The 18,422-nt window shown below is 39.0% G+C and overlaps 4 protein-coding genes across 4 annotated transcripts; all 4 read right to left on the bottom strand.

Moving 5' to 3' along the window:
* Nucleotides 1-826: 826 nt before the first annotated feature.
* On the bottom strand, nucleotides 827-3,611 carry LOC139290763 (SPRY domain-containing SOCS box protein 2). The gene is made up of 3 exons (XM_070912620.1): nucleotides 3,547-3,611; nucleotides 1,378-2,117; nucleotides 827-1,277 (listed from the first exon to the last, which is right to left on the bottom strand). The coding sequence occupies exons 2-3, from the start codon at nucleotides 2,090-2,092 to the stop codon at nucleotides 1,147-1,149; spliced, it is 846 nt and encodes a 281-aa protein (XP_070768721.1). The 5' UTR covers nucleotides 2,093-2,117; nucleotides 3,547-3,611; the 3' UTR covers nucleotides 827-1,146.
* Nucleotides 3,612-4,906: 1,295 nt separating this feature from the next.
* On the bottom strand, nucleotides 4,907-15,292 carry LOC139290148 (uncharacterized). The gene is given in 13 exon segments (XM_070911841.1): nucleotides 4,907-5,076; nucleotides 5,177-5,203; nucleotides 5,470-5,580; nucleotides 5,852-6,133; nucleotides 6,919-7,179; nucleotides 7,325-7,398; nucleotides 7,400-7,459; nucleotides 10,880-10,986; nucleotides 12,683-12,708; nucleotides 12,810-12,920; nucleotides 13,615-13,896; nucleotides 14,667-14,933; nucleotides 15,158-15,292. Coding segments are annotated over 12 exon segments (1,659 nt in total). The 5' UTR covers nucleotides 15,210-15,292; the 3' UTR covers nucleotides 4,907-5,076; nucleotide 5,177.
* LOC139290382 (H-2 class II histocompatibility antigen, A-U alpha chain-like) lies at nucleotides 8,192-10,699 on the bottom strand. Its single transcript, XM_070912151.1, has 5 exons — nucleotides 10,640-10,699; nucleotides 9,738-9,845; nucleotides 9,334-9,597; nucleotides 8,965-9,246; nucleotides 8,192-8,858 (listed from the first exon to the last, which is right to left on the bottom strand). The coding sequence occupies exons 2-5, from the start codon at nucleotides 9,793-9,795 to the stop codon at nucleotides 8,737-8,739; spliced, it is 726 nt and encodes a 241-aa protein (XP_070768252.1). The 5' UTR covers nucleotides 9,796-9,845; nucleotides 10,640-10,699; the 3' UTR covers nucleotides 8,192-8,736.
* A 459-nt stretch (nucleotides 15,293-15,751) lies between the features above and the next one.
* On the bottom strand, nucleotides 15,752-17,530 carry LOC139290489 (H-2 class II histocompatibility antigen, A-U alpha chain-like). Its single transcript, XM_070912279.1, has 4 exons — nucleotides 17,277-17,530; nucleotides 16,776-17,039; nucleotides 16,410-16,691; nucleotides 15,752-16,315 (listed from the first exon to the last, which is right to left on the bottom strand). Exons 1-4 carry the CDS (start codon nucleotides 17,449-17,451, stop codon nucleotides 16,194-16,196), a joined length of 843 nt encoding a protein of 280 aa, XP_070768380.1. The 5' UTR covers nucleotides 17,452-17,530; the 3' UTR covers nucleotides 15,752-16,193.
* Between the last annotated feature and the right edge of the window lie 892 nt (nucleotides 17,531-18,422).

Raw genomic sequence — 18,422 nt, 5'->3', positions numbered from 1 at the left:
TGATGGTGGGGAGTGGGGTTGAGTCTTATATTTAATTGTATAAAAAGCGACACCCTCCCCTGCATATTTATATTTTTGTTGGACCCAAGTTTTATTCACTACAATTCTCGGAGTCTTAGTCTTTAGAATGACTAGCTTCAAATATTCTTATATATAATATTTGATATTCTAAATAAAAGAATAATAAAATGTACATACTTTTAATACTTAAAAAAGTTGCACCACAATGTAAAAATACTCCATCACAAGTACACTTCCTGCATTCAACATTTTACTTAAATACAACTACAGAAGTATCAAAAAAGCATAAAAGTAAGTCTAAAAAGTAAACAGTAATTTTGCAGATTATCAGAGTAGTTTAATATTATAGCTTGTTGAAGGTGGAGCACATTTTTTATTACGATATTGCTACTCAGTTAATGTTTTCCATTACAGGTAGACTGAGTGTATACTTCTTACTTTCTAAAGCCTGGCTGTTGGAAAAAACAGGATAAATACTTTAATTCAAATGTAAAAGAATTTGGCACTGTAGCAGTTGAGCTAGCAGCCAGAAATCTGAGCCAGCTTCGAATCGAACCACACAGATGCTCATTTAAAGCTGTAAGCTGTAAAGATGTAAGTTTATATAGACACCTATGAAGGGAAAAGGTGTTGGCTGTTTAATAATACTAATATAATAATATAATTTTCTCCTCTTTTCTTTGTTTATTAAAAGGTCTCCATGCCAACACACAACACTCCTGAACTCCCTTTATTCTCCTTTCCTCTAACATTCGCAAAAGGATTGAAACTGCAAAACAGCAATAATGTCAACGTCAAATTTAAATGGGTGTCATTTATTTTATACAAAAAGAAAGAAATAGTCAGAGTTAAAGATACACTCCCTTATTTTGCAAAAACAACCATGCTCCCAAAATCCCCAAATTTCCACCCAGTTTGGTGTTAATGTTTTGAAACTAAACACAGTTTACCGATGAGTTTCCAAATATTATCAGTGGACAATGAATATATTACTTGTAATAAATAAGATGACTAATAAATAGATTTGTACATCATTTTTCATATAAAAAGGAAATGTAAAGTCATGGTATACTTCAGCTGTCGATAACATTTTTCCTATTGTGTGTGTGTGTCCATAAGCGTACATTATTGACTAGAAAGCAGGTAGTGCTGGAGACAAGGGGGTAGAGGCAGTTTGTGCATTTGATTCTGCCTCTGTTGCCCTAACACGTGTCGAATTGACAGTCCACATAAAGCCATCAGGGCAGGGGGGTCGCCTGGGAAGGAGAGAGAAAGAAAAACTCTGTTAGTTTGTGTGTTTTATAAGACCCAAGAAGATCTAACCAAAGCTGATTTGTGTGAAAACCTGACACTCACGTGTGGCACCGTTCAGGTATCGTAGTCGTATACTGGCTCCTCCTCTAACACTGCTCACTGCTGGGAACAGCTCCACTCCACGAGGAAGATCTTTAAAAGCTATGCCGAGGAAGCTGCCATCAACGACGAACCCCAGAGTCCCTGCGTCGGCATCCAGGACCAGCAGGATGCGCTCGGGGAGGGGGAGAGGTGTCTCTGCCACCTTTGTGTGTGGTGAAGTGGAAGACTCCGCAGCCTTCCTCTTTCCTGGGTAAAGTCCCAGACTCTGTCCAGCATGCCAGAGCTGATTGGTTTTGAGTTCCCAGCCCCAGGACCATGGGTCTCCACCCACCAGCACATTGTACCCTGAGACCTGCAGGGGACAGCTCTGCCTGGAGATGCCCAAGACGGCATGACTCCCTCTGTGATTGGGGCTCCACAGCACCTCCCAGACATGAAGGCCACTCTTCACCCCCATCTCCGCCCTCACCCCATCGCTGCTCCGCTCAACAGGCAAACGTGTCACTTCCTGTTTGCAGGCAGACAGCAGGAAGTGAGAAGAGCAGTGGACGGTGCTCCAATGTGAGCGACTGTCTCCTGGCGTGACTGGAGAGGAGTTCAGAGTGACTGTGAGGCGAGAGGAGGTCGGGACAGCCAGCAGCCGGAAAGATGATGAAGAGGAGGGAGGGCTGGCATCTGCCCTGCTGTACAGCCAAACTGACAGTGAGAGACCCATCGGTACAAACAGTCAATACAGAGAACTGTGGAGAAGACAACAAAACAATAGTTTATACACTAAAAAACTAAATATGATCAATTTACAGCTTATTTGTGGTAAAAAATACCTAGAAAAGTACAACTCAATTTTGTTGGATAGTTGCTAAATTAATCTATTTTTTCATACACGCTAGAGTAGAGGAGAGTAAAGTAAGTCAGAGTGAGGTAGAGTACGGTCAGGGGGCATAGAGGAAGGTCGAGTGGAAAGTAGATTCAAGGTAAAGAAGAGAAAAGGAAAGTGAGGTAAGGTGGAGTAAAATTGATCAGAGTAGAATGTGGTCATGTGGAGTAGAGGAGAGTAGAGTAGAATAAGGTAAGGTGGAGTACAATAAAGTAGAATAGACTTAGTGCAGAGGACAATAGGTAAGGTTTAGTACAGTAGAGTAGAATAGAATAAGGTAAGGTAGAGGAGTAAAGTATCAGTAGACTAGACAGAAGTAGAGTAGAGAATAATAGATAAGGGGGAGTGGACTAAAGTAATGTTCGATAGGAGTACAGTAGAGTCGACAAATTGTAAGCTAGAACAGAGTGAAGTAAAATAAAGTAGAGAAGATTAGAGCAGAATAAGTTAGAGTACAATAATGTGGAGTAGAGTACAGGAGAATAGGTAAAGGTAAAACAATAAAGTACAGTCAGTGGTGGAAGAAGTATTCATATACTTTCCTTAAGTAAAAATTGCAATACTCCATTAAAAGTGTGTCATTCAACTGTACTTGAATAAAAGTCAAGTATCAGCAAAATGTACTAAATGTAAAAATACAAACTATTCAGGGAAAATGGTCTCTGTCAGAGTTATATTGTTAGATATTATACTATTGGTTAATTATTACTAATGCATTAACATTTAAACAGCAGTTAGTTTGAGCTAATTGTGGGTAATTTATATACTTATATATTTATTTACACATTTTATATGTTCATTATAGGTTTTACAAATCTTAATCTGCAAGCTAAGTACTAACTATAGCTGCCAGAAGGGTCAAAAGGTGCAATGCAATATGTCCCTCTGAAATGTAACTTGAAATCCAAATACTCAAGTATATCTATTTTGTATTATTAATCTGAATTTGCAAAGTAACCACTGTTAACAATTAAGTACAGTGGAATGAAAAGGACAATATTTGCCACTGAAATGTAAGTAGAAGTAAGTAGAAGTATAAAGTAGCAGAAAATGGAAATACTCAAGTACAAGTACCTCCAAATTGTCCTGAAGTACAGTATTTAAGTAAATGTACTTGCTTTCCATCACTGGGTAAGGCGGAGTAGAACAAGGTAAGAGAGGCATACGGTAAGTTAGAATAAAGTGGAGCCAAGAAATTAGTAATAACAACAAACAAGTCATGGAAAAAAGAAGTGTCCACGTGTACACACAAACAGTGTCCTACATGCTTCCAGTAAGTCTTTAAATCGTACCTGTTGTTTTGTTGAATCCTTCGCTGTGGTCGTTGAATGCAGACTGTTTCCACCTTGTATCTGTGTGTTTATATCAGCTTCTTATCATGTAGCTCATGCGTCTTATCGCTGCTCGGTAACGTAACCGGGCCGCCCCTCTCCGGTGTTGTGGTTATGGTTTTTGGGGCGACCTCCGAGACGGGAACAGCACAGTCCATCACTGCAGACTGACGCCACACAGAGCTGCAGTGACAAGGACGACACATCCCATGACGCGTTTGTAAACTGATGAACGCTGAGAAGAAAAAGCCACTGTCTGATGTCTTCAGGAGATCACGAGCCATCATCAGTGTTCGTCAAATGTTTCCCCTCAAATTTTATTTACTTTTTTATTTTTTTTATCTTGTTCTGTAATGAATGTAAACATAAATGGCGAAACACAGGAAGAGGATCAAACTCGGGCTTTTAATTAACAAGAAGAGAAAAACAAAATAGAACCCAAAGCGGCTCATTATTCCCGAGTGCGCATGCGCATAAAGAGGTGAAAGTTTGAGGAATTTCTGCCCTGGACGCTGTCTTTCAGACACTGTTGACGCACTGGTCCAAGGTTTCTTGGGCAGAATAAGACAGTAGTGGAAGAAGTACTCAGATCTTTTACTTAAGTCAAAGTAGCAATACCACAAATACTCTACTAGAATCAGTATCAAAATATACTTAAAAAATCAAAAGCAAATGTAGGCTACTGAGTATGACAGAATTGATGAAATAATGTTTTATTTTTCTCGTTTTTTGGATAAATCGTGCAGTTAATATTTAAATTTTCTTGATGAATTGAGTAATCCTTTGTTCTATAAAATGTCAGAACATATTGAAAAGTTCCAATAGACCACCTCCTGGTGGCCCTGTGGCCTTAAGTGGCGTGATCCCAGTTGCGAACCACTGATAAACTCCACCAATTATAATATAATTATCAATTATATTATATCTGTAACCCTAAAACCTGAACAGCCTCTGCAGACCACATTATAGGAACCAAATGATGGCCCATTCCTGTTGGGACCTAGAAAGTAAACCAGTCTATCCCATGTGGTGTGACCTGGCAGAAGACAACCTGTAGGGGTGTATTGCCCCCCCCCCACAACACCTCAAAACAAAGACCAACAAGTCAGCTGCTGTTGCTTTTGTTTGCCCTTCTTTTTCCTACTCCGATTTCCTTTCCCTCCTTATATTTCATGTGAGTATTAAGTAAGGCTAATGTGCAACGCTGCATCTTGTCTGTAAAACAACACCGAGGGCCTCAATGCCAATAAACACTAGTGGAGGAGAGCAGAGATGAAAGTGGGTCACAACAAGTTATGTATTGTACAGAAGAAAACCACAGTGCTTTCAGGGTTTTTTTATTCTTCCAAACAGTTGAGCTTGTTATTGTACAATATATGATGAAGTTATCCAGTGTTTTAGGTGTGTAGAGGAGAATGAGTCATTCCCACTGCTTTAGATCAGGGTCCTCATGTGAATCCCCACAGGTTTCTCTGACTCCAGGTGTCTGCTCTGTATTTAAAACCAGTGAGACTGATTATTGATCCAGATAAGTGAAACGTTTCAGACAAACTAACAGGACAACTGTTAAATGTAAACTACCTTAACCTACCTTAACCTGTGGGCACCAACACCCGTCCTGCAAAAAGCAAAATACACATCTATTATACAAAGATTGTTCCAGCATATGCAGATTTTCCTGTCCCAATTATGTTATGTTGATAAGTTTCTACTGGTTAGTTGTTGTCTTGTTAGTGAGTTAAAGATGCTCAGGTGCAAGTGTTCAAAGCTAGAGGCATTACGTTAACTCTAACATTAAAATGAACACAACTGATTTTGCTTTGAATGGTTTTGAAAACATCTGCATATTAATTTGATTATAATTAATGTGCTATAGTCTCTCACCAGGAGAATTCTTAATGTAGCAAATCAGCCCAGCAACTGAAAAGACCAGACCCAGCAGCAGCCCGGCTATCCCAGCAGCAATCTTATTCATCTCTGACTCAGTCTTTGGGTCTGAAAGACAATTATCACAAACAATGCATCATATTTCCCTTCATAAATATGACAAAATGTATATATTCCACAAGCTGAGGACACACTTATTTTTCCTGCTGAGACTCAGATAAGAGAATTGATACCATTCTCATATATCCGTCCATATAAGGATGCAGCCAGTAGTGACTTTCTGGAGTCTTCTCATCTAACTGTCCACTAGAAGGCGAAGAGGTGTATTTCCCAAAACGTCAAACTACATGTGTGTGTGTCCACATGCACACTCTCTTACCCCACTCATAAAGCTTGGGCTTCATGAGGCTGGCGTGCTCCACCATACAGGTGATTTTCTCTCCATGTCTGGGTGTAAACTCCAGATGGGAGTGCATCTGGTAGAGCCAGTTCCCATTGGGCTGTTCCTCAGTGCTCGTCACATCAGATGTCACCTCCTGTCCGTCCCTCAGCCAAGTCACTCGGATTTGTTTGGGATAGAAGTTGTGCACACTGCAGACGAGCATGCCTGGATGTCTGCTGCCCGCTGCCTCCACTGACCTCAGCCTGACGGAGGGCTCGACTTGGGGAAAGAACCCAAAACAAGTTGGCATGAAATTATAGATCTTTAGTTATTCCACTTATTATGCACCAATAATACTGAGAGTAGATTACAGCCCACAAATTACAGTGTAAATATTTATAGATATACCAATTAAATACTTGCTGTGTACCAATGAGAGGCAGAAAGGGAAAGTGCCAGGAATAAAAAGTAGTACATTTGCTTTTAGGAGGCATACTAGAAATACAGTGTAGTTTAGTGCACTCTACATTTGATATTTAAATATTTACTGGTTAATGGCTTAGTAAAAATATGACTAATATAATATTACAGTAACTAACTCAGTACTTAATGGCAAACAAAATCAATTATGGTAGGTTTAATAATAAAATTGATAAACGTCAGGGAGAACCTCCAAGGCTTGTTGCTTTAAGAGAGTGTTGCATTCTAGTTAGTCTAGTCTGAAATTATTTATGCGAGCTTTTCAAAGAAAGTTGCCAAACACAAAGAAAAATTTACGTGTCATTTGTTGAATTAATGAACTATTCTTTATACAGTCATTTCAACAGGTATGGAGTGATTTTGAAAATACTTACATGTGCAGTCTAGTTTATTTTTAAGTCATTTTTAAATCCTCTTAAAGTCGTTACCCCCCTATTCCCTAACTTCTAGTCTTCTTCACTTGTACTTACATATTTGTCCTGCTATAGGTACCCAGCAATATCTTATTGATGCCACATATACACTAAATAACGACGCTGTAATTTGCAGGCTGCAATCTTACCAGAGTTTCACCAAAACATCACCTGGGTTTAAAAGGACATCAAACGCCCATGGGACGTGGGTTTTGCAATTCTCTTCATTCTTTTTTTCTTGTTTCAAAAAAGCAGGGTTTTTGTTGAGGTCATCTGCAATTTCTTTAGCTTTCTTTGTGAAGCCGATATATTTTCCCAAAGTGCTGTTGTATTCACCCAGGAGTACCTTGTTAAAGAAGATCTTTGCCAGATACACAGCATCGTGGGAGGAAGTAAACTGGCATTGCATCACACCGTAACCAAAGAGAGCGTCTGTAACATAAAGCCAACAAGTATCAGAGATGTAGAAAGTATTCTGACACACACTGTTTGTTTCAGAACAATAGTAATATGCAGCAACTTGTTTATTTGTGTTATGACAACTGAATAAAACAGCTTTTATTTTAATGTCACTTACCTGCTCTTGAAAATAAGAGGAGCAGACACAGCAGTAAAAAGAAGCTGCAGATATGCATGGTGACGAATGTCAACTAAAAAAACGGAAGTCAATTGGTCTCACACTGAAAACATGAGGAAATGAAGCAGCAGACCGCTCGACAACATTTTATAAGCAGGTGTGGCACACAGTGTGCACCGTGTTTCCACAAAATCTGCACTGCTTGTTACAAGCAGGTTGGTGTAGTAATCCATAGTGACACCACTCATCTTTATTTTGTTCAATTTCTTAACGGTTATTAAGTGATTTATAATTTGATATCAATATTGATGGATGAACTGATTCATCGGTGAAGTATCTCATTTCATCTACATGAACTACATGAATAATGGATCACACAGCACAGTAAAAAACCTCACTACGAAAACAGTCCATTACAAGTAAAAGTCCTGCATGCATGTTACTTGAGTACAAGTAGGTCTTACCAGAAAAATGTGCTTAAATGATCAAAAGTAAAAGTACTCACTGAAATGTAGTGAAGAATAAAGTACAAGCATCTTAAAAGTGTACTTAAATACAGTACTTGTACTTACTGTAGTTAATTTTCACCACTGCTTTTTATTTAAAATATGTATGTTGTACAGTAAACCATGTCTGCTTAATTATGGAGATATCCTTTATTCTCATATAATAATATATTAATCTCGCATGCAGTTTATTATTGTGCTCTGCGATTGTCTGACTGTTATGTGCTTTTGTTGTTTTTCTTTTTATCTGCTGCACTCAAAAGAGATCTTGATCTCAATGATAATACCTGAGTAATTAAAGGTTTTTTTATTCAAAAATAAAGAATATACAAAAAAATGTAGTGCATAATTGAAACCTCAATATTCTTAACATATATCAAAGTTACAGATAACAGTGAAGCAGACACACAGTATGTACATGATAAGTGCAATAACCTGGAAGGAAAACAGAAATAATGTTGAATTCAGACCATGAGGCCCTTTCACATTCAACGTATAATCCAAAACACTTCTTATAGTACAAAGTAGGTCGCTATATTTCCTGACGTTGGACAGATAGCACTATTTTAAGGCCAGAAACTGCAGACACAGACCACTATTTGTAGTGTCTTACAACAATATGGTTCATGGTTCAATATCATTTCCTCTCCTGTTCTTGGTTTAAAGCGTGTCGATGTAACTTTTGCTGAACAGCCACAGCCATTATTGAGGTATACTTCCACATGTAAATGACATGTTGGAACACAGCTGATGAACATGAATAGAAATAACAACTGCAGGCCTGATATTCATACCTCCATCGAAACCAAATCGTGGTTTAGGAGACAATAAATGCTGCAAAAATGATTGCGTAAAATTCATCATCGTCATCAATTTCACGTGTATAATCTCTCTAAAACAGAGAGATTATTGTCCATGGTGCCCCTTAACCATTAAAAATGTTCCAGCTGCGACTCCCAAGAAGGCCAGAGTCAGGCCCACTCCACAGAAAACATCTGGTCCAAGACTGGCATGACTAAAGTCAGGTTCTGTGGAGGGACATCAGAACATATGCATCATTACAGATACAAGCAAGTATTTTACAGCATTGTATTCTTTTTATATGTAAGTGGCTTCAAAAGATAAAACAATCACCCCAGATCCTTGTTTTAGGCCCCTCCAGTGCTGAGTGCTCCACGGTGCAGCTGTAAATGTCCCCCTCCCTCAGTGTGAATGTCAGGGTAGAGAACTGGTGGAAGGTTTGATCATTATTGGGGTAATATCGACTGAGTGACACCCCCTCCGACACCGGGCGACCATTTTTGGTCCAGCTGACTTTGATGTCAGGTGGGTAGAAATGATTCACAAAGCAGATGAGGCTGTTTTCAACTCCCAGCTGAAGTTCTTCTGCAGGGTAGAGGACGCTCTCAGGGGGGTCTTTAGTGGGTCAGAAGACAATTAAAAACTATCCTCAGCATTTTATCAATCACCTCACTGCAGAGATAAATGTTGATGTGTATTTACCTTTTTCTTCTGGTGGGTTTTTCAACTCCGCTTTGCAGAATGCCATAACTGCTGAACAGAAGCGCTTTCCTTTCATAGCATTGTTATATATATGCGGACCATCGAATATTTCACTTGGGTTGATCACAAGAAATCTGGGCAAAGTGTATTCAACCTCGTGTCTTTCAAAATCCACGAATAAAATCTCCTCAGCATCAAATTCATACTGTACCTCAGTCATGCCATTGTCAAAGCAGCCCACAACATAGACAAATTCATGAGGAACTGAAAAACAATACAATAAAAATTAGGGAAATACTAGTATAAACCTATAACAACAAATAGCTGCAGCAAGTGGCTTCTGTTTGAGAGTAGAAATATTCATCTTTCTAGAACAAAATAGTACATTTGAAACTCATTCTTACTTTGTGAAAAGGCACAGAAGGTGTTGAACATCAGGATAATGACAGCAGAGCGCTTCATGTCTGGGCTGCAGTCCGAACAAATACGTTTCTATCCTTTGCCAGTCTGACCTTCACACATAATCACATGACCAGATCATTTGCAAAACAAAGAAACCAAGATATCGGGTCATTGGTGAATCATCATGAACCTGCATCAATGTATCCAGGAGTTACCAGAAGCATTGGACTACATATCTAAACAACAGAAATCTCAGTATATAATGTGGTAGAGATAAGAGTTTCCTTGTTATGGAACTGTTGACAGGAACACAGCCGTCTAACCTGTTTTGCAGGAGAGACATTCTCTAAATTTGGCAGTGGCTCAGAAATAATAAAAAAAAGCTTTTGTGCCTACATCATCATCATCATCATCCGAGAAATGCACTCAATGAGATTTGAGAGATCAGTTTACTTTGTAGCTTTTCTAACAGTTGTGTTGTTGAATGGTTATCTTCCACTGGGAGTTTCAAACACTACTTTGAAGCAGAACAGATATTTATTTTTATTTTATGTGATAAAATCATATAATCTACAGCAGTGATTCCCAAACTTTCTGGCTTTTGAAGCAAAGTTTACTCTCAACCCCTCATCACAGGTTGCATACAGGTATATATATATATTGCATATGTTGTGGGTTGTGAGCAATGATTGATTCATTTCAATAGCTGTTAGAGGCCAGAAAATGTAAAATCTCATATCTCAGTAAAAAAAACTAAAAAAACAAAGATAGTTTTTATTATTTTGTGAAGCAAAGATGTGTGGGTCACAAATCCCAGGTTAGGAAACACTAACCTACAGTACGAATTGACGGTTGTACAGTTTTCTCAAATAACATCTGCTGCTATAAGAGTGTTGGTACTCACCAAAGGAGCATCGTAACATCTATTATCAGTGTGTCCTTGTTACACACTGAATGATGAAAACGTCCATCCAGGTGCCAGAGTACTTTATTGTACTGAAAATACATTCAAAAAGACATATTTGGACAAATAACGGCTTCTTTTGCTGTTATCCTGACTGTCAACTGTTACAATTTACTTCCTTATTCTAAACGAAGATTTACGGCCAGTCACTCACGTACCAAAGCCGCTACCGCCATCTACCGGCAAAAGCGAATATCGCCCTGCAGGTAAAGGAGGTGACAGGGGTCATCGGCACTTTGGTCCACAGTCAGCTCCTTTGTCTTTGTCACGTTGAGCTGCAGATGGTTCTGCTCGCACCATGTGACAAAGTTGTCCACAGCAGCCCTGTACTCCTCCTCATCACCCTTACTGATACATCCAACTATTGCTGAGTCATCAGAAAGCTTCTGAAGATGGCAGGTCTCTGGTGCAGTAGCTGAAGTCCGTGGTGTAGATGGTGAAGAGGAAGGGAGAGAGGACAGTCCCCTGTGGGGCCCCGGTGTTGCTGACCACTCTGTCTGACACACAGTGTTGTAAGCGCACATACTGTGGTCTGCCAGTCAGGCAGTTGACAATCCAGGACACGAGGGGGGCATCCACCTGCATCTCCGTCAGCTTCTCACCCAGTAGAGCCGGATCGATGGTGTTGAACGCACTGGAGAAGTCAAAAAACATGACTCTCACAGTGCTCGCCAGCTTATTCAGGTGGGCGTAGACGCGGTTGAGCAGGTAGATTCAACTTTGTAGTTTTCATTTTCAGACCTATTTAAGAGCATATAAACACAAGTGCTTCTGACTTGAAAATGATGATTTGAATGAATGTACTGCCATGTGTTAACCCATTAGAGGCACACAGGTGTTTTCAGTTATGTGACTCTGCTTGACTGACATCTATTTCACTCTGCTGTTAGTTTTGTTGCACCTGTGAGGACGGCACACCTTTATCATTCTCATTCGTACAGAGTTTGGTGACATGTAATCCAACATAGCTCCGCCCAACTTCCACCTAACTAGAGGTCTAGGTGTGTCGTTTAATACATGTTAAATTAAGTCATGGTTGTTTTCTTTGATACTAATGAAAACAATGCTCACCATGATAAAAGTTTGTATTCATTTAACTCCATACACCCATACATTTATAACTTAAATAAATGCTTTATGTGGAAATAGCTGAAGTCATTAGAGCAGACTGGGTTGTGAGATGAGTTATGATGCAGTGACCACAGTTTGTTGCAGGACTAAAGGGACCTGGTTTTCTTGTTTTTTAGTTTAGAGTCAGGGCAACTCACCAAAACGCATCATATGAATCCTTGAGAACTAACTAATGTGTTGAATGCGTTTCCTTCCTCATTTACAAAGCAGATTTTTCTTAAAGGTTTGCATTGTTTACATCCATGTTTACTATCTTACAGTCTTCTTCCTCTTCCCTTGGCTCATTGCTGTGTTCCTTCATCACCGCCACCTCTCAAACCATTAGCAGGAATTTGTAACTTTAACCAACTTATGAAGTTTTGCAGTGACTTTGTTGTCAATATTAAGCAAATAGGCGCAGTGCCAATTATTTATCAAAATGCTATTCTTTGTTGAGGTTTGGAGTGAGAGTCGTAAGGTCTTGTGTTAGTTTAGGGAGTAATACTTAAGAATCAAAACTAATATTAATGAAGGTCACAACATTATTGTGACAGCACAGAAGGAAACCACAGTGCTCTTTGGTATCGCAGGTATCATTTTTATTCTTTGAGCTTTTAGGATCATTTGTTTTAGGCATATATTCTAAACATATACAGTTTAAAGCATTTCTGTTGACATGGAAATGAACACATAGACTGATCCATCAGCACGCTATTCTCAGCGAATCCCCAAAGGTTTCTCCCCCTTATAATGTGTGGTCTGGATATGAAACCTGTAGAACACATTCATTATTGAAGCAAATAAATGACATCATAACACAAATGTTTCAGACAAACTGACAGAAAGATGATTGTGTATTATGTGAATTCCTACCTCAGTTGTTGGCACCAAAACACGCACTGCAATTAGAAGAAAAAAAAATACAGACACTGAGGTCTTAGCTGCTTTCATTAGAGGTAAAATTTAACAATTAACACATTAATTAGAATTCATCTCTCACCAGTAGATTTAATCTTGTAGTAAATCAGCCCAGAAACTGAAAAAGCCAGACTCAGCAGCAGCCCTGCCGTCCCCACAGCGATCTTGTTCTTCCCGGGGTCAGGTTCGGGCTCTGAAAAGACGAATATCAAAAACACTGCATGGTATTTCCATTCGCTGATATCACAAACCAAAGTAGTATACTGCACGTGTTTATTGTTTATTATAGGCTGTGGCATGTACACCATGTATCACTCACTTCATTTTAAAATTTATAACAACAAAGGCATGGGTTTCTACTTTATGTTATGTCTTCATGTCTCCCAGTGGTGGAGAAAGATTCCTTACTTAAGTAAAAGTAGCAATACCACAATATAAAAATACTCCATTACAAGTCCTGCATTCACAATTACACTTAAGTACAAATGCAGAAGTATCATCAGTAAAATAGATACTTAAAGTATCAAAAGTAAAAGTACTCAGAAGTATTCAGAAAAACGGCCCCCATGAGTGTTATATTATTATTCTATTATTATTATCATTATTACTGATACTGTAGTATTTTACTGTTGAAGTTGGTCAAGTTGGAACTAATTATTTTATATAAAGTTTGGTAGTTTATTCTATAACAACTAACCATATTTTAGTTGATCTTTGTTTGTAAAATCTTAATATACAAAGTAACTAAATCTGTGAAATAATTATAGTGGAGTACAAAGTTGTTCTTAAGTATAGTGTTTAAGTAAAAGCACTTTCATTCCACCACTGGTATTACCTCATTGCTTGAGGTAATTTTACTTCACCTGTCCACATGCACACTCTCTTACCCAACTCATAAAGCTTGGGCTTCATGAGGCTGGCGTGCTCCACCATACAGGTGATTTTCTCTCCATGTCTGGGTGTAAACTCCAGATGGGAGTGCATCTGGTACAGCCAATTCCCATTGGGCTGTTCCTCAGTGCTCGTCACATCAGATGTCACCTCCTTTCCGTCCCTCAGCCAAGTCACTCGGATTTGTTTGGGATAAAAGTTGTACACACTGCAGATGAGCATGCCTGGATGTCTGCTGCCCGCTTCCTGAACTGACCTCAGCCAAACGTAGGGCTCGACTAGAAGATACCCCAAGAGACAACATTTCGTCATAAAATACCACATCTTTACTCAATACATTTATAATCAATCTATTAACGTTAAACAAGTTGCCTTTAAAGCAAAAATTCAATGTTTTGGGAAATACGCGTATTTGCAGACACATTAACTTCCTGGAGTCTCCGCTGGTTGCCTAACAGCAGCTGAGGGCCAAGAAATAGGCTAGTCTGGCAAAATGCTGAATTGTCGTTATACTATTCTTTCCTTTTTTAACAGATGAAACAACTATATATATAAATAGATATATAAAGTGTTGTGCCGGGTTCAGACCACACAACATTTTTGTCTGTTAAGATGTGTCTGAGTAGGTGACTATAGTGTTATAAACTCTTGCCGTGACATGACCGAAAGACGTCACAGACTACGTGTTGGTCCCCGACCAACCACAGCTTGCCGTCGTTCACAACGTGCGTGATGACATCAGCAAAGAGGCGCTTGGGACCGACTTTTGGAAACAAGAATGTTAACCAACAGTGAGTGTGACACTGGCTGTGTTGTGTTTGGAAAAGCCTAAACAACTGCAACATTTCCTCGCAGCACCAACAACACCATTCCTCCTTTGCTTCACCATGTTTACAGTTGTGTGCGGAAGAGTGCTCTGTGACCCTATTGGTCAACGTCACGAAACACATCAAGGAATTTGTCGTGGAGGAAATTTTGAGGAGAGAATGAGCGTATTTCCCAAAACTTTTACTTTAAGGCAATTTCCATTATGTTCTGTGATAATCACCTGGGTTCAGAAGGCCGTTACAAACCACTGGGACGTTACTTCTGCAAAGTTTTGTTTCCTGTTTCGCATGATTCACAAAACTGGTTTTGTTGTTGAGGATATCTGCAACTTCTATTCCTTTCTTTGTGTAGCCGATCGCTTTTCCCAAAGTGCTGTTGTATTGGAGGAGCAGCATCTTGTTAAAGTAGTACTGCACCAGCAACACAGCATCGTTACCATCACAGGAAGTAAACTGGCAACGAAGCAAAGCCTGACCAAAGAGAGCATCTGTGAAAATAATGTCAACAGGTATTAGTTGATATGGATATTTAGTTGAATTCTCTGGTTCATTTAATATTGTCACGCATCAGACTCTAACACTAAAACTGTGAACAAAGGCCTGTCTGTCTCTATTGTTATGTACTACTTTCATATTCCAGAAAGCGACTATTTGACTCTGTCGTATCTACCAGAACAGCAACACAAATAAACAATGTTTTCATGTAACTTACCTGCTCTTGAAAATGCCAACAGGAGAGTAAAGAAGCCGAGGGCATGAGACATGTTGTCTTGTAAATGAGACAGATCCAACAGAAAGTGAACTCGACCGGAGAAAATAGTTAAAGTTGATTCTGATCTTGACAATCGAGAAAATTCAGGCGCTGATTTATAAATAGAATTTTTCCCTTAGCAGGTAGCGGGTGTGGCACTCATGTCAATCTCTAAACAGTATTTAGTTTCCATGATTATGTTTATATTGCGTGTCATATTTCTACTTCCCTTCTCTTTGCATACAATGGAGGTAGTACCAGTTGTATCGATCCTTTGTATTTAAGTAAAAGTAGCAATGCAACAATGTAAAAACACTCAAAACTAAAAAAGTACTCATAGTAAAATGGCACTACTTTATCATATGTTATAAACTGATGTTTTGTGTGTAAGGTCTTGATCTGCAAAGTAAGTGACTGTCAGGTAAATCTAGTGAAATGAAAAGTGCAATATATCACTCTGACACATCATGAAGAGGAACAAGGAAGTATGAAATGGTTAGTAAAAAAACAAGTTCCTCAAAACTGTCAAGTGCGTGAGTAAATGTACTTCAGACATAGATTTTAGACTTTATTTATCCCACAGTGGGGAAATTTACAAGTCACAGCAGCAAAGCACCATTTTAAAGTCAATAAATTCAAAAGAACCTGCAGGTGCACACCTATAGCGTCTCTCCTTGAAGTGTTTCGTCAAAGTATGGTACATGTTATCATTTCTAATGGCCGCTTCAAGTTGAATTTCATCTGGTTTATGTAATGTATACGTGACAGGAGAATGTCCCCATGAATGTAGGATTTACTGGACCATTTCTTACATTCATCCTCCTCTTGCTTTCCATAATAACTCCTCTATGAAGCAAAAAAAAAAGGCTTTGAAGATTATAAATGTTGCACACCAAAATCCTACAGTATTTGTTTATAATTCATTAAATATTAATAGATGCAATGCTGTATTCATTTGCAATTTTATACATTATATTCATTTTCAGCAACAGAGAAATTATTGTCCATGGTGTCCCTTGGCAATTAAAAATACTCCAACTGCGACTCCCAACAAGGCCAGAGTCAGGCCCACTCCACAGAAAATGTCTGGTCCAAGACTGGGATGACTAAAATCAGGTTCTGTGGAGGATGTTAGAAAGCATCAGCCTCATTACAGACACAACAAAACATTTAATCTTTATTTTTAAGTGGCTTCAAAAGATAAAACAATCACCCCAGATCCTTGTTTTAGGCCTCTCCAGGGCTGAGTGCTCCACGGTGCAGCTGTAAATGTCCCCCTCCCTCGGTGTGAATGTCAGGGTGGAGAACTGGTGGAAGGTTTGATCATTATTGGGGTAATATCGACTGAGTGACACCCCCTCCGACACCGGGCGACCATTTTTGGTCCAGCTGACTTTGATGTCAGGTGGGTAGAAATGATTCACAAAGCAGATGAGGCTGTTTTCAACTCCCAGCTGAAGTTGTTCGGCAGGGTAGAGGATGCTCTCAGGGGGGTCTTTAGTGGGTCAGAAGACAATTAAAAACCATCATCAGCATTTTATCGATCACGTCCCAACAAAAATAAAGGAGGTTAATTTACCTTGTTCATCTGGTGGATTTCTCTCTTCCGCTGCAATGACTGCAGCAAGTGCTAAACAGAGGTCCTTGTTTGCCAGAGCATCTCTAAGTATTTTCATACCCACCAAAACTTGACTTGGATCAGGATCAAGAAATCTGGGCACAGTGTAAACAATCTCCTCTCTTTGGAAATCCATGTATAAAATCTCCTCGTCATCAAACTCAAACTGTACCTCAGGTCTGCCATTCACAAAGCAGCCCACAACATAGACAACTTCATGGGGAACTGAAAAGCATCACAATGGAAATAAAGATTCATATACCGTATGTGTACATTCCTATCATTGCAGAAAGTTACAGCTTCTTTCTAATATGTTGTTATAATGTTTTCGCTTTCTTTCAGGCATTTGTATTGTTGATTTACAGAAACTGCAAATACTCCCATAGTTTTGTTTCCATAACATCACTAATAATGTTAGAAACTAGAACAAAAGTGTAGTAAATTTAATTCATTCATTCTTACTTTGTGAGAAGGCACAGAAACTGTACAGCATCAGGATGATGAGAGCAGAGCGCTTCATGTCTGAGCTGCAGATCTTCGTCGTTGAAGGGAAACTCTCAACACGTTTTATCTGTTGTCGATGAGGAAACTCGCAGCCACACACATGACCGAAACAGCCATTAATAATAATTATCATTAAGCTGTACCCATATGAAATTCGACTGATATAAATCTATAATAAATTATTTTGAAGAGCGGGGAACTTGCCTGGAGCCTCCATGTTATGTGAATGCGGATGTTGAAACAGCCGTCTAACCTGTTTTCTAGCTGAGACATCATCTGATCCGTACATAAAAAGAGAGAGAAGGAAATATCAGGTTAGTTCATGACGTTAATAGCCTACCTTTTTATGTCGTTAGGCAGTGTTGTTGAATGGTTCAGTCACAAGAGTTTACTTTGACATGATAAGAAGGAGGAAATTAAATCACGACAACAACAAAATGTCACGAATGAAGGAGTTTGTCTCACATCATATTACCAACAAACCAATGCAATAAATACCAAAGCTACCATCAGTAAAATCACTCCAATAGAACAAGCAATGATAGTCAATTATAAACAAGACCGTGAGCTAAATGCTAATGCAAGCATGCTAACATGCTCACAATGATAATGCTAACATGCTGATGTTTAGCAGGTGTAATATTTATCATGTTCACCATCTTAGTTTAGCATGTTAGCATGCTGACATTTTCTAATTAGCACTAAATCCAAAGTACAGTTGAGACTGATGGGAATTTCATTACTTTTTCAGGTATTTGGTCATTGTCACAGCCCGGCTCTTAGGCTGTAACAAAAATGGGAGACACATGGGTAAACTAAATAACAAAGTTATTTATTTGCTACTTGTGAATCAACAAAGACCAAAGAACAAATAGAAGGATCTGTAAATTCAGTAGTGTAGGGAGTGGATTAGTGAAAATGTCTTGCATGAATGTTGCGCTGTAAAAACAAAGACAAGGAAACCAAAAGCCACAACGAAGGAGATGTGGGGTGAGGAGATCTGGCCCAGGACTGGCTGCTCAGGCTTATATGCATGGGCACTCCCTAACCTGCCAATTAAACCAAAGTATTGGACAATTTTCACTGACATGTTGACCTGATGGT

The sequence above is a fragment of the Enoplosus armatus genome, chromosome 9, assembly GCF_043641665.1.
Source record: "Enoplosus armatus isolate fEnoArm2 chromosome 9, fEnoArm2.hap1, whole genome shotgun sequence".
Lineage (NCBI taxonomy): Eukaryota > Metazoa > Chordata > Actinopteri > Centrarchiformes > Enoplosidae > Enoplosus > Enoplosus armatus.
This window is presented reverse-complemented; position numbering and strand designations above follow the sequence as displayed.

Coding starts and splice junctions, on each gene's coding strand:
- LOC139290763 (XM_070912620.1), bottom strand. CDS start 2,092: ATGGGTCTCTCACTGTCAGTTTGGCTGTACAGCAGGGCAGATGCCAGC. Junction 1,278..1,377: donor ATACCTGAACGGTGCCACAC/GTGAGTGTCAGG, acceptor TCTCCTTCCCAG/GCGACCCCCCTGCCCTGATG.
- LOC139290382 (XM_070912151.1), bottom strand. CDS start 9,795: ATGAAGCGCTCTGCTGTCATTATCCTGATGTTCAACACCTTCTGTGCC. Junction 9,598..9,737: donor CTTCTGTGCCTTTTCACAAA/GTAAGAATGAGT, acceptor ATTGTTTTTCAG/TTCCTCATGAATTTGTCTAT. Junction 9,247..9,333: donor AAACCCACCAGAAGAAAAAG/GTAAATACACAT, acceptor GACCCACTAAAG/ACCCCCCTGAGAGCGTCCTC.
- LOC139290489 (XM_070912279.1), bottom strand. CDS start 17,451: ATGATAATTATTATTAATGGCTGTTTCGGTCATGTGTGTGGCTGCGAG. Junction 17,040..17,276: donor TTTCTGTGCCTTCTCACAAA/GTAAGAATGAAT, acceptor GATGCTTTTCAG/TTCCCCATGAAGTTGTCTAT. Junction 16,316..16,409: donor GCCTAAAACAAGGATCTGGG/GTGATTGTTTTA, acceptor CATCCTCCACAG/AACCTGATTTTAGTCATCCC.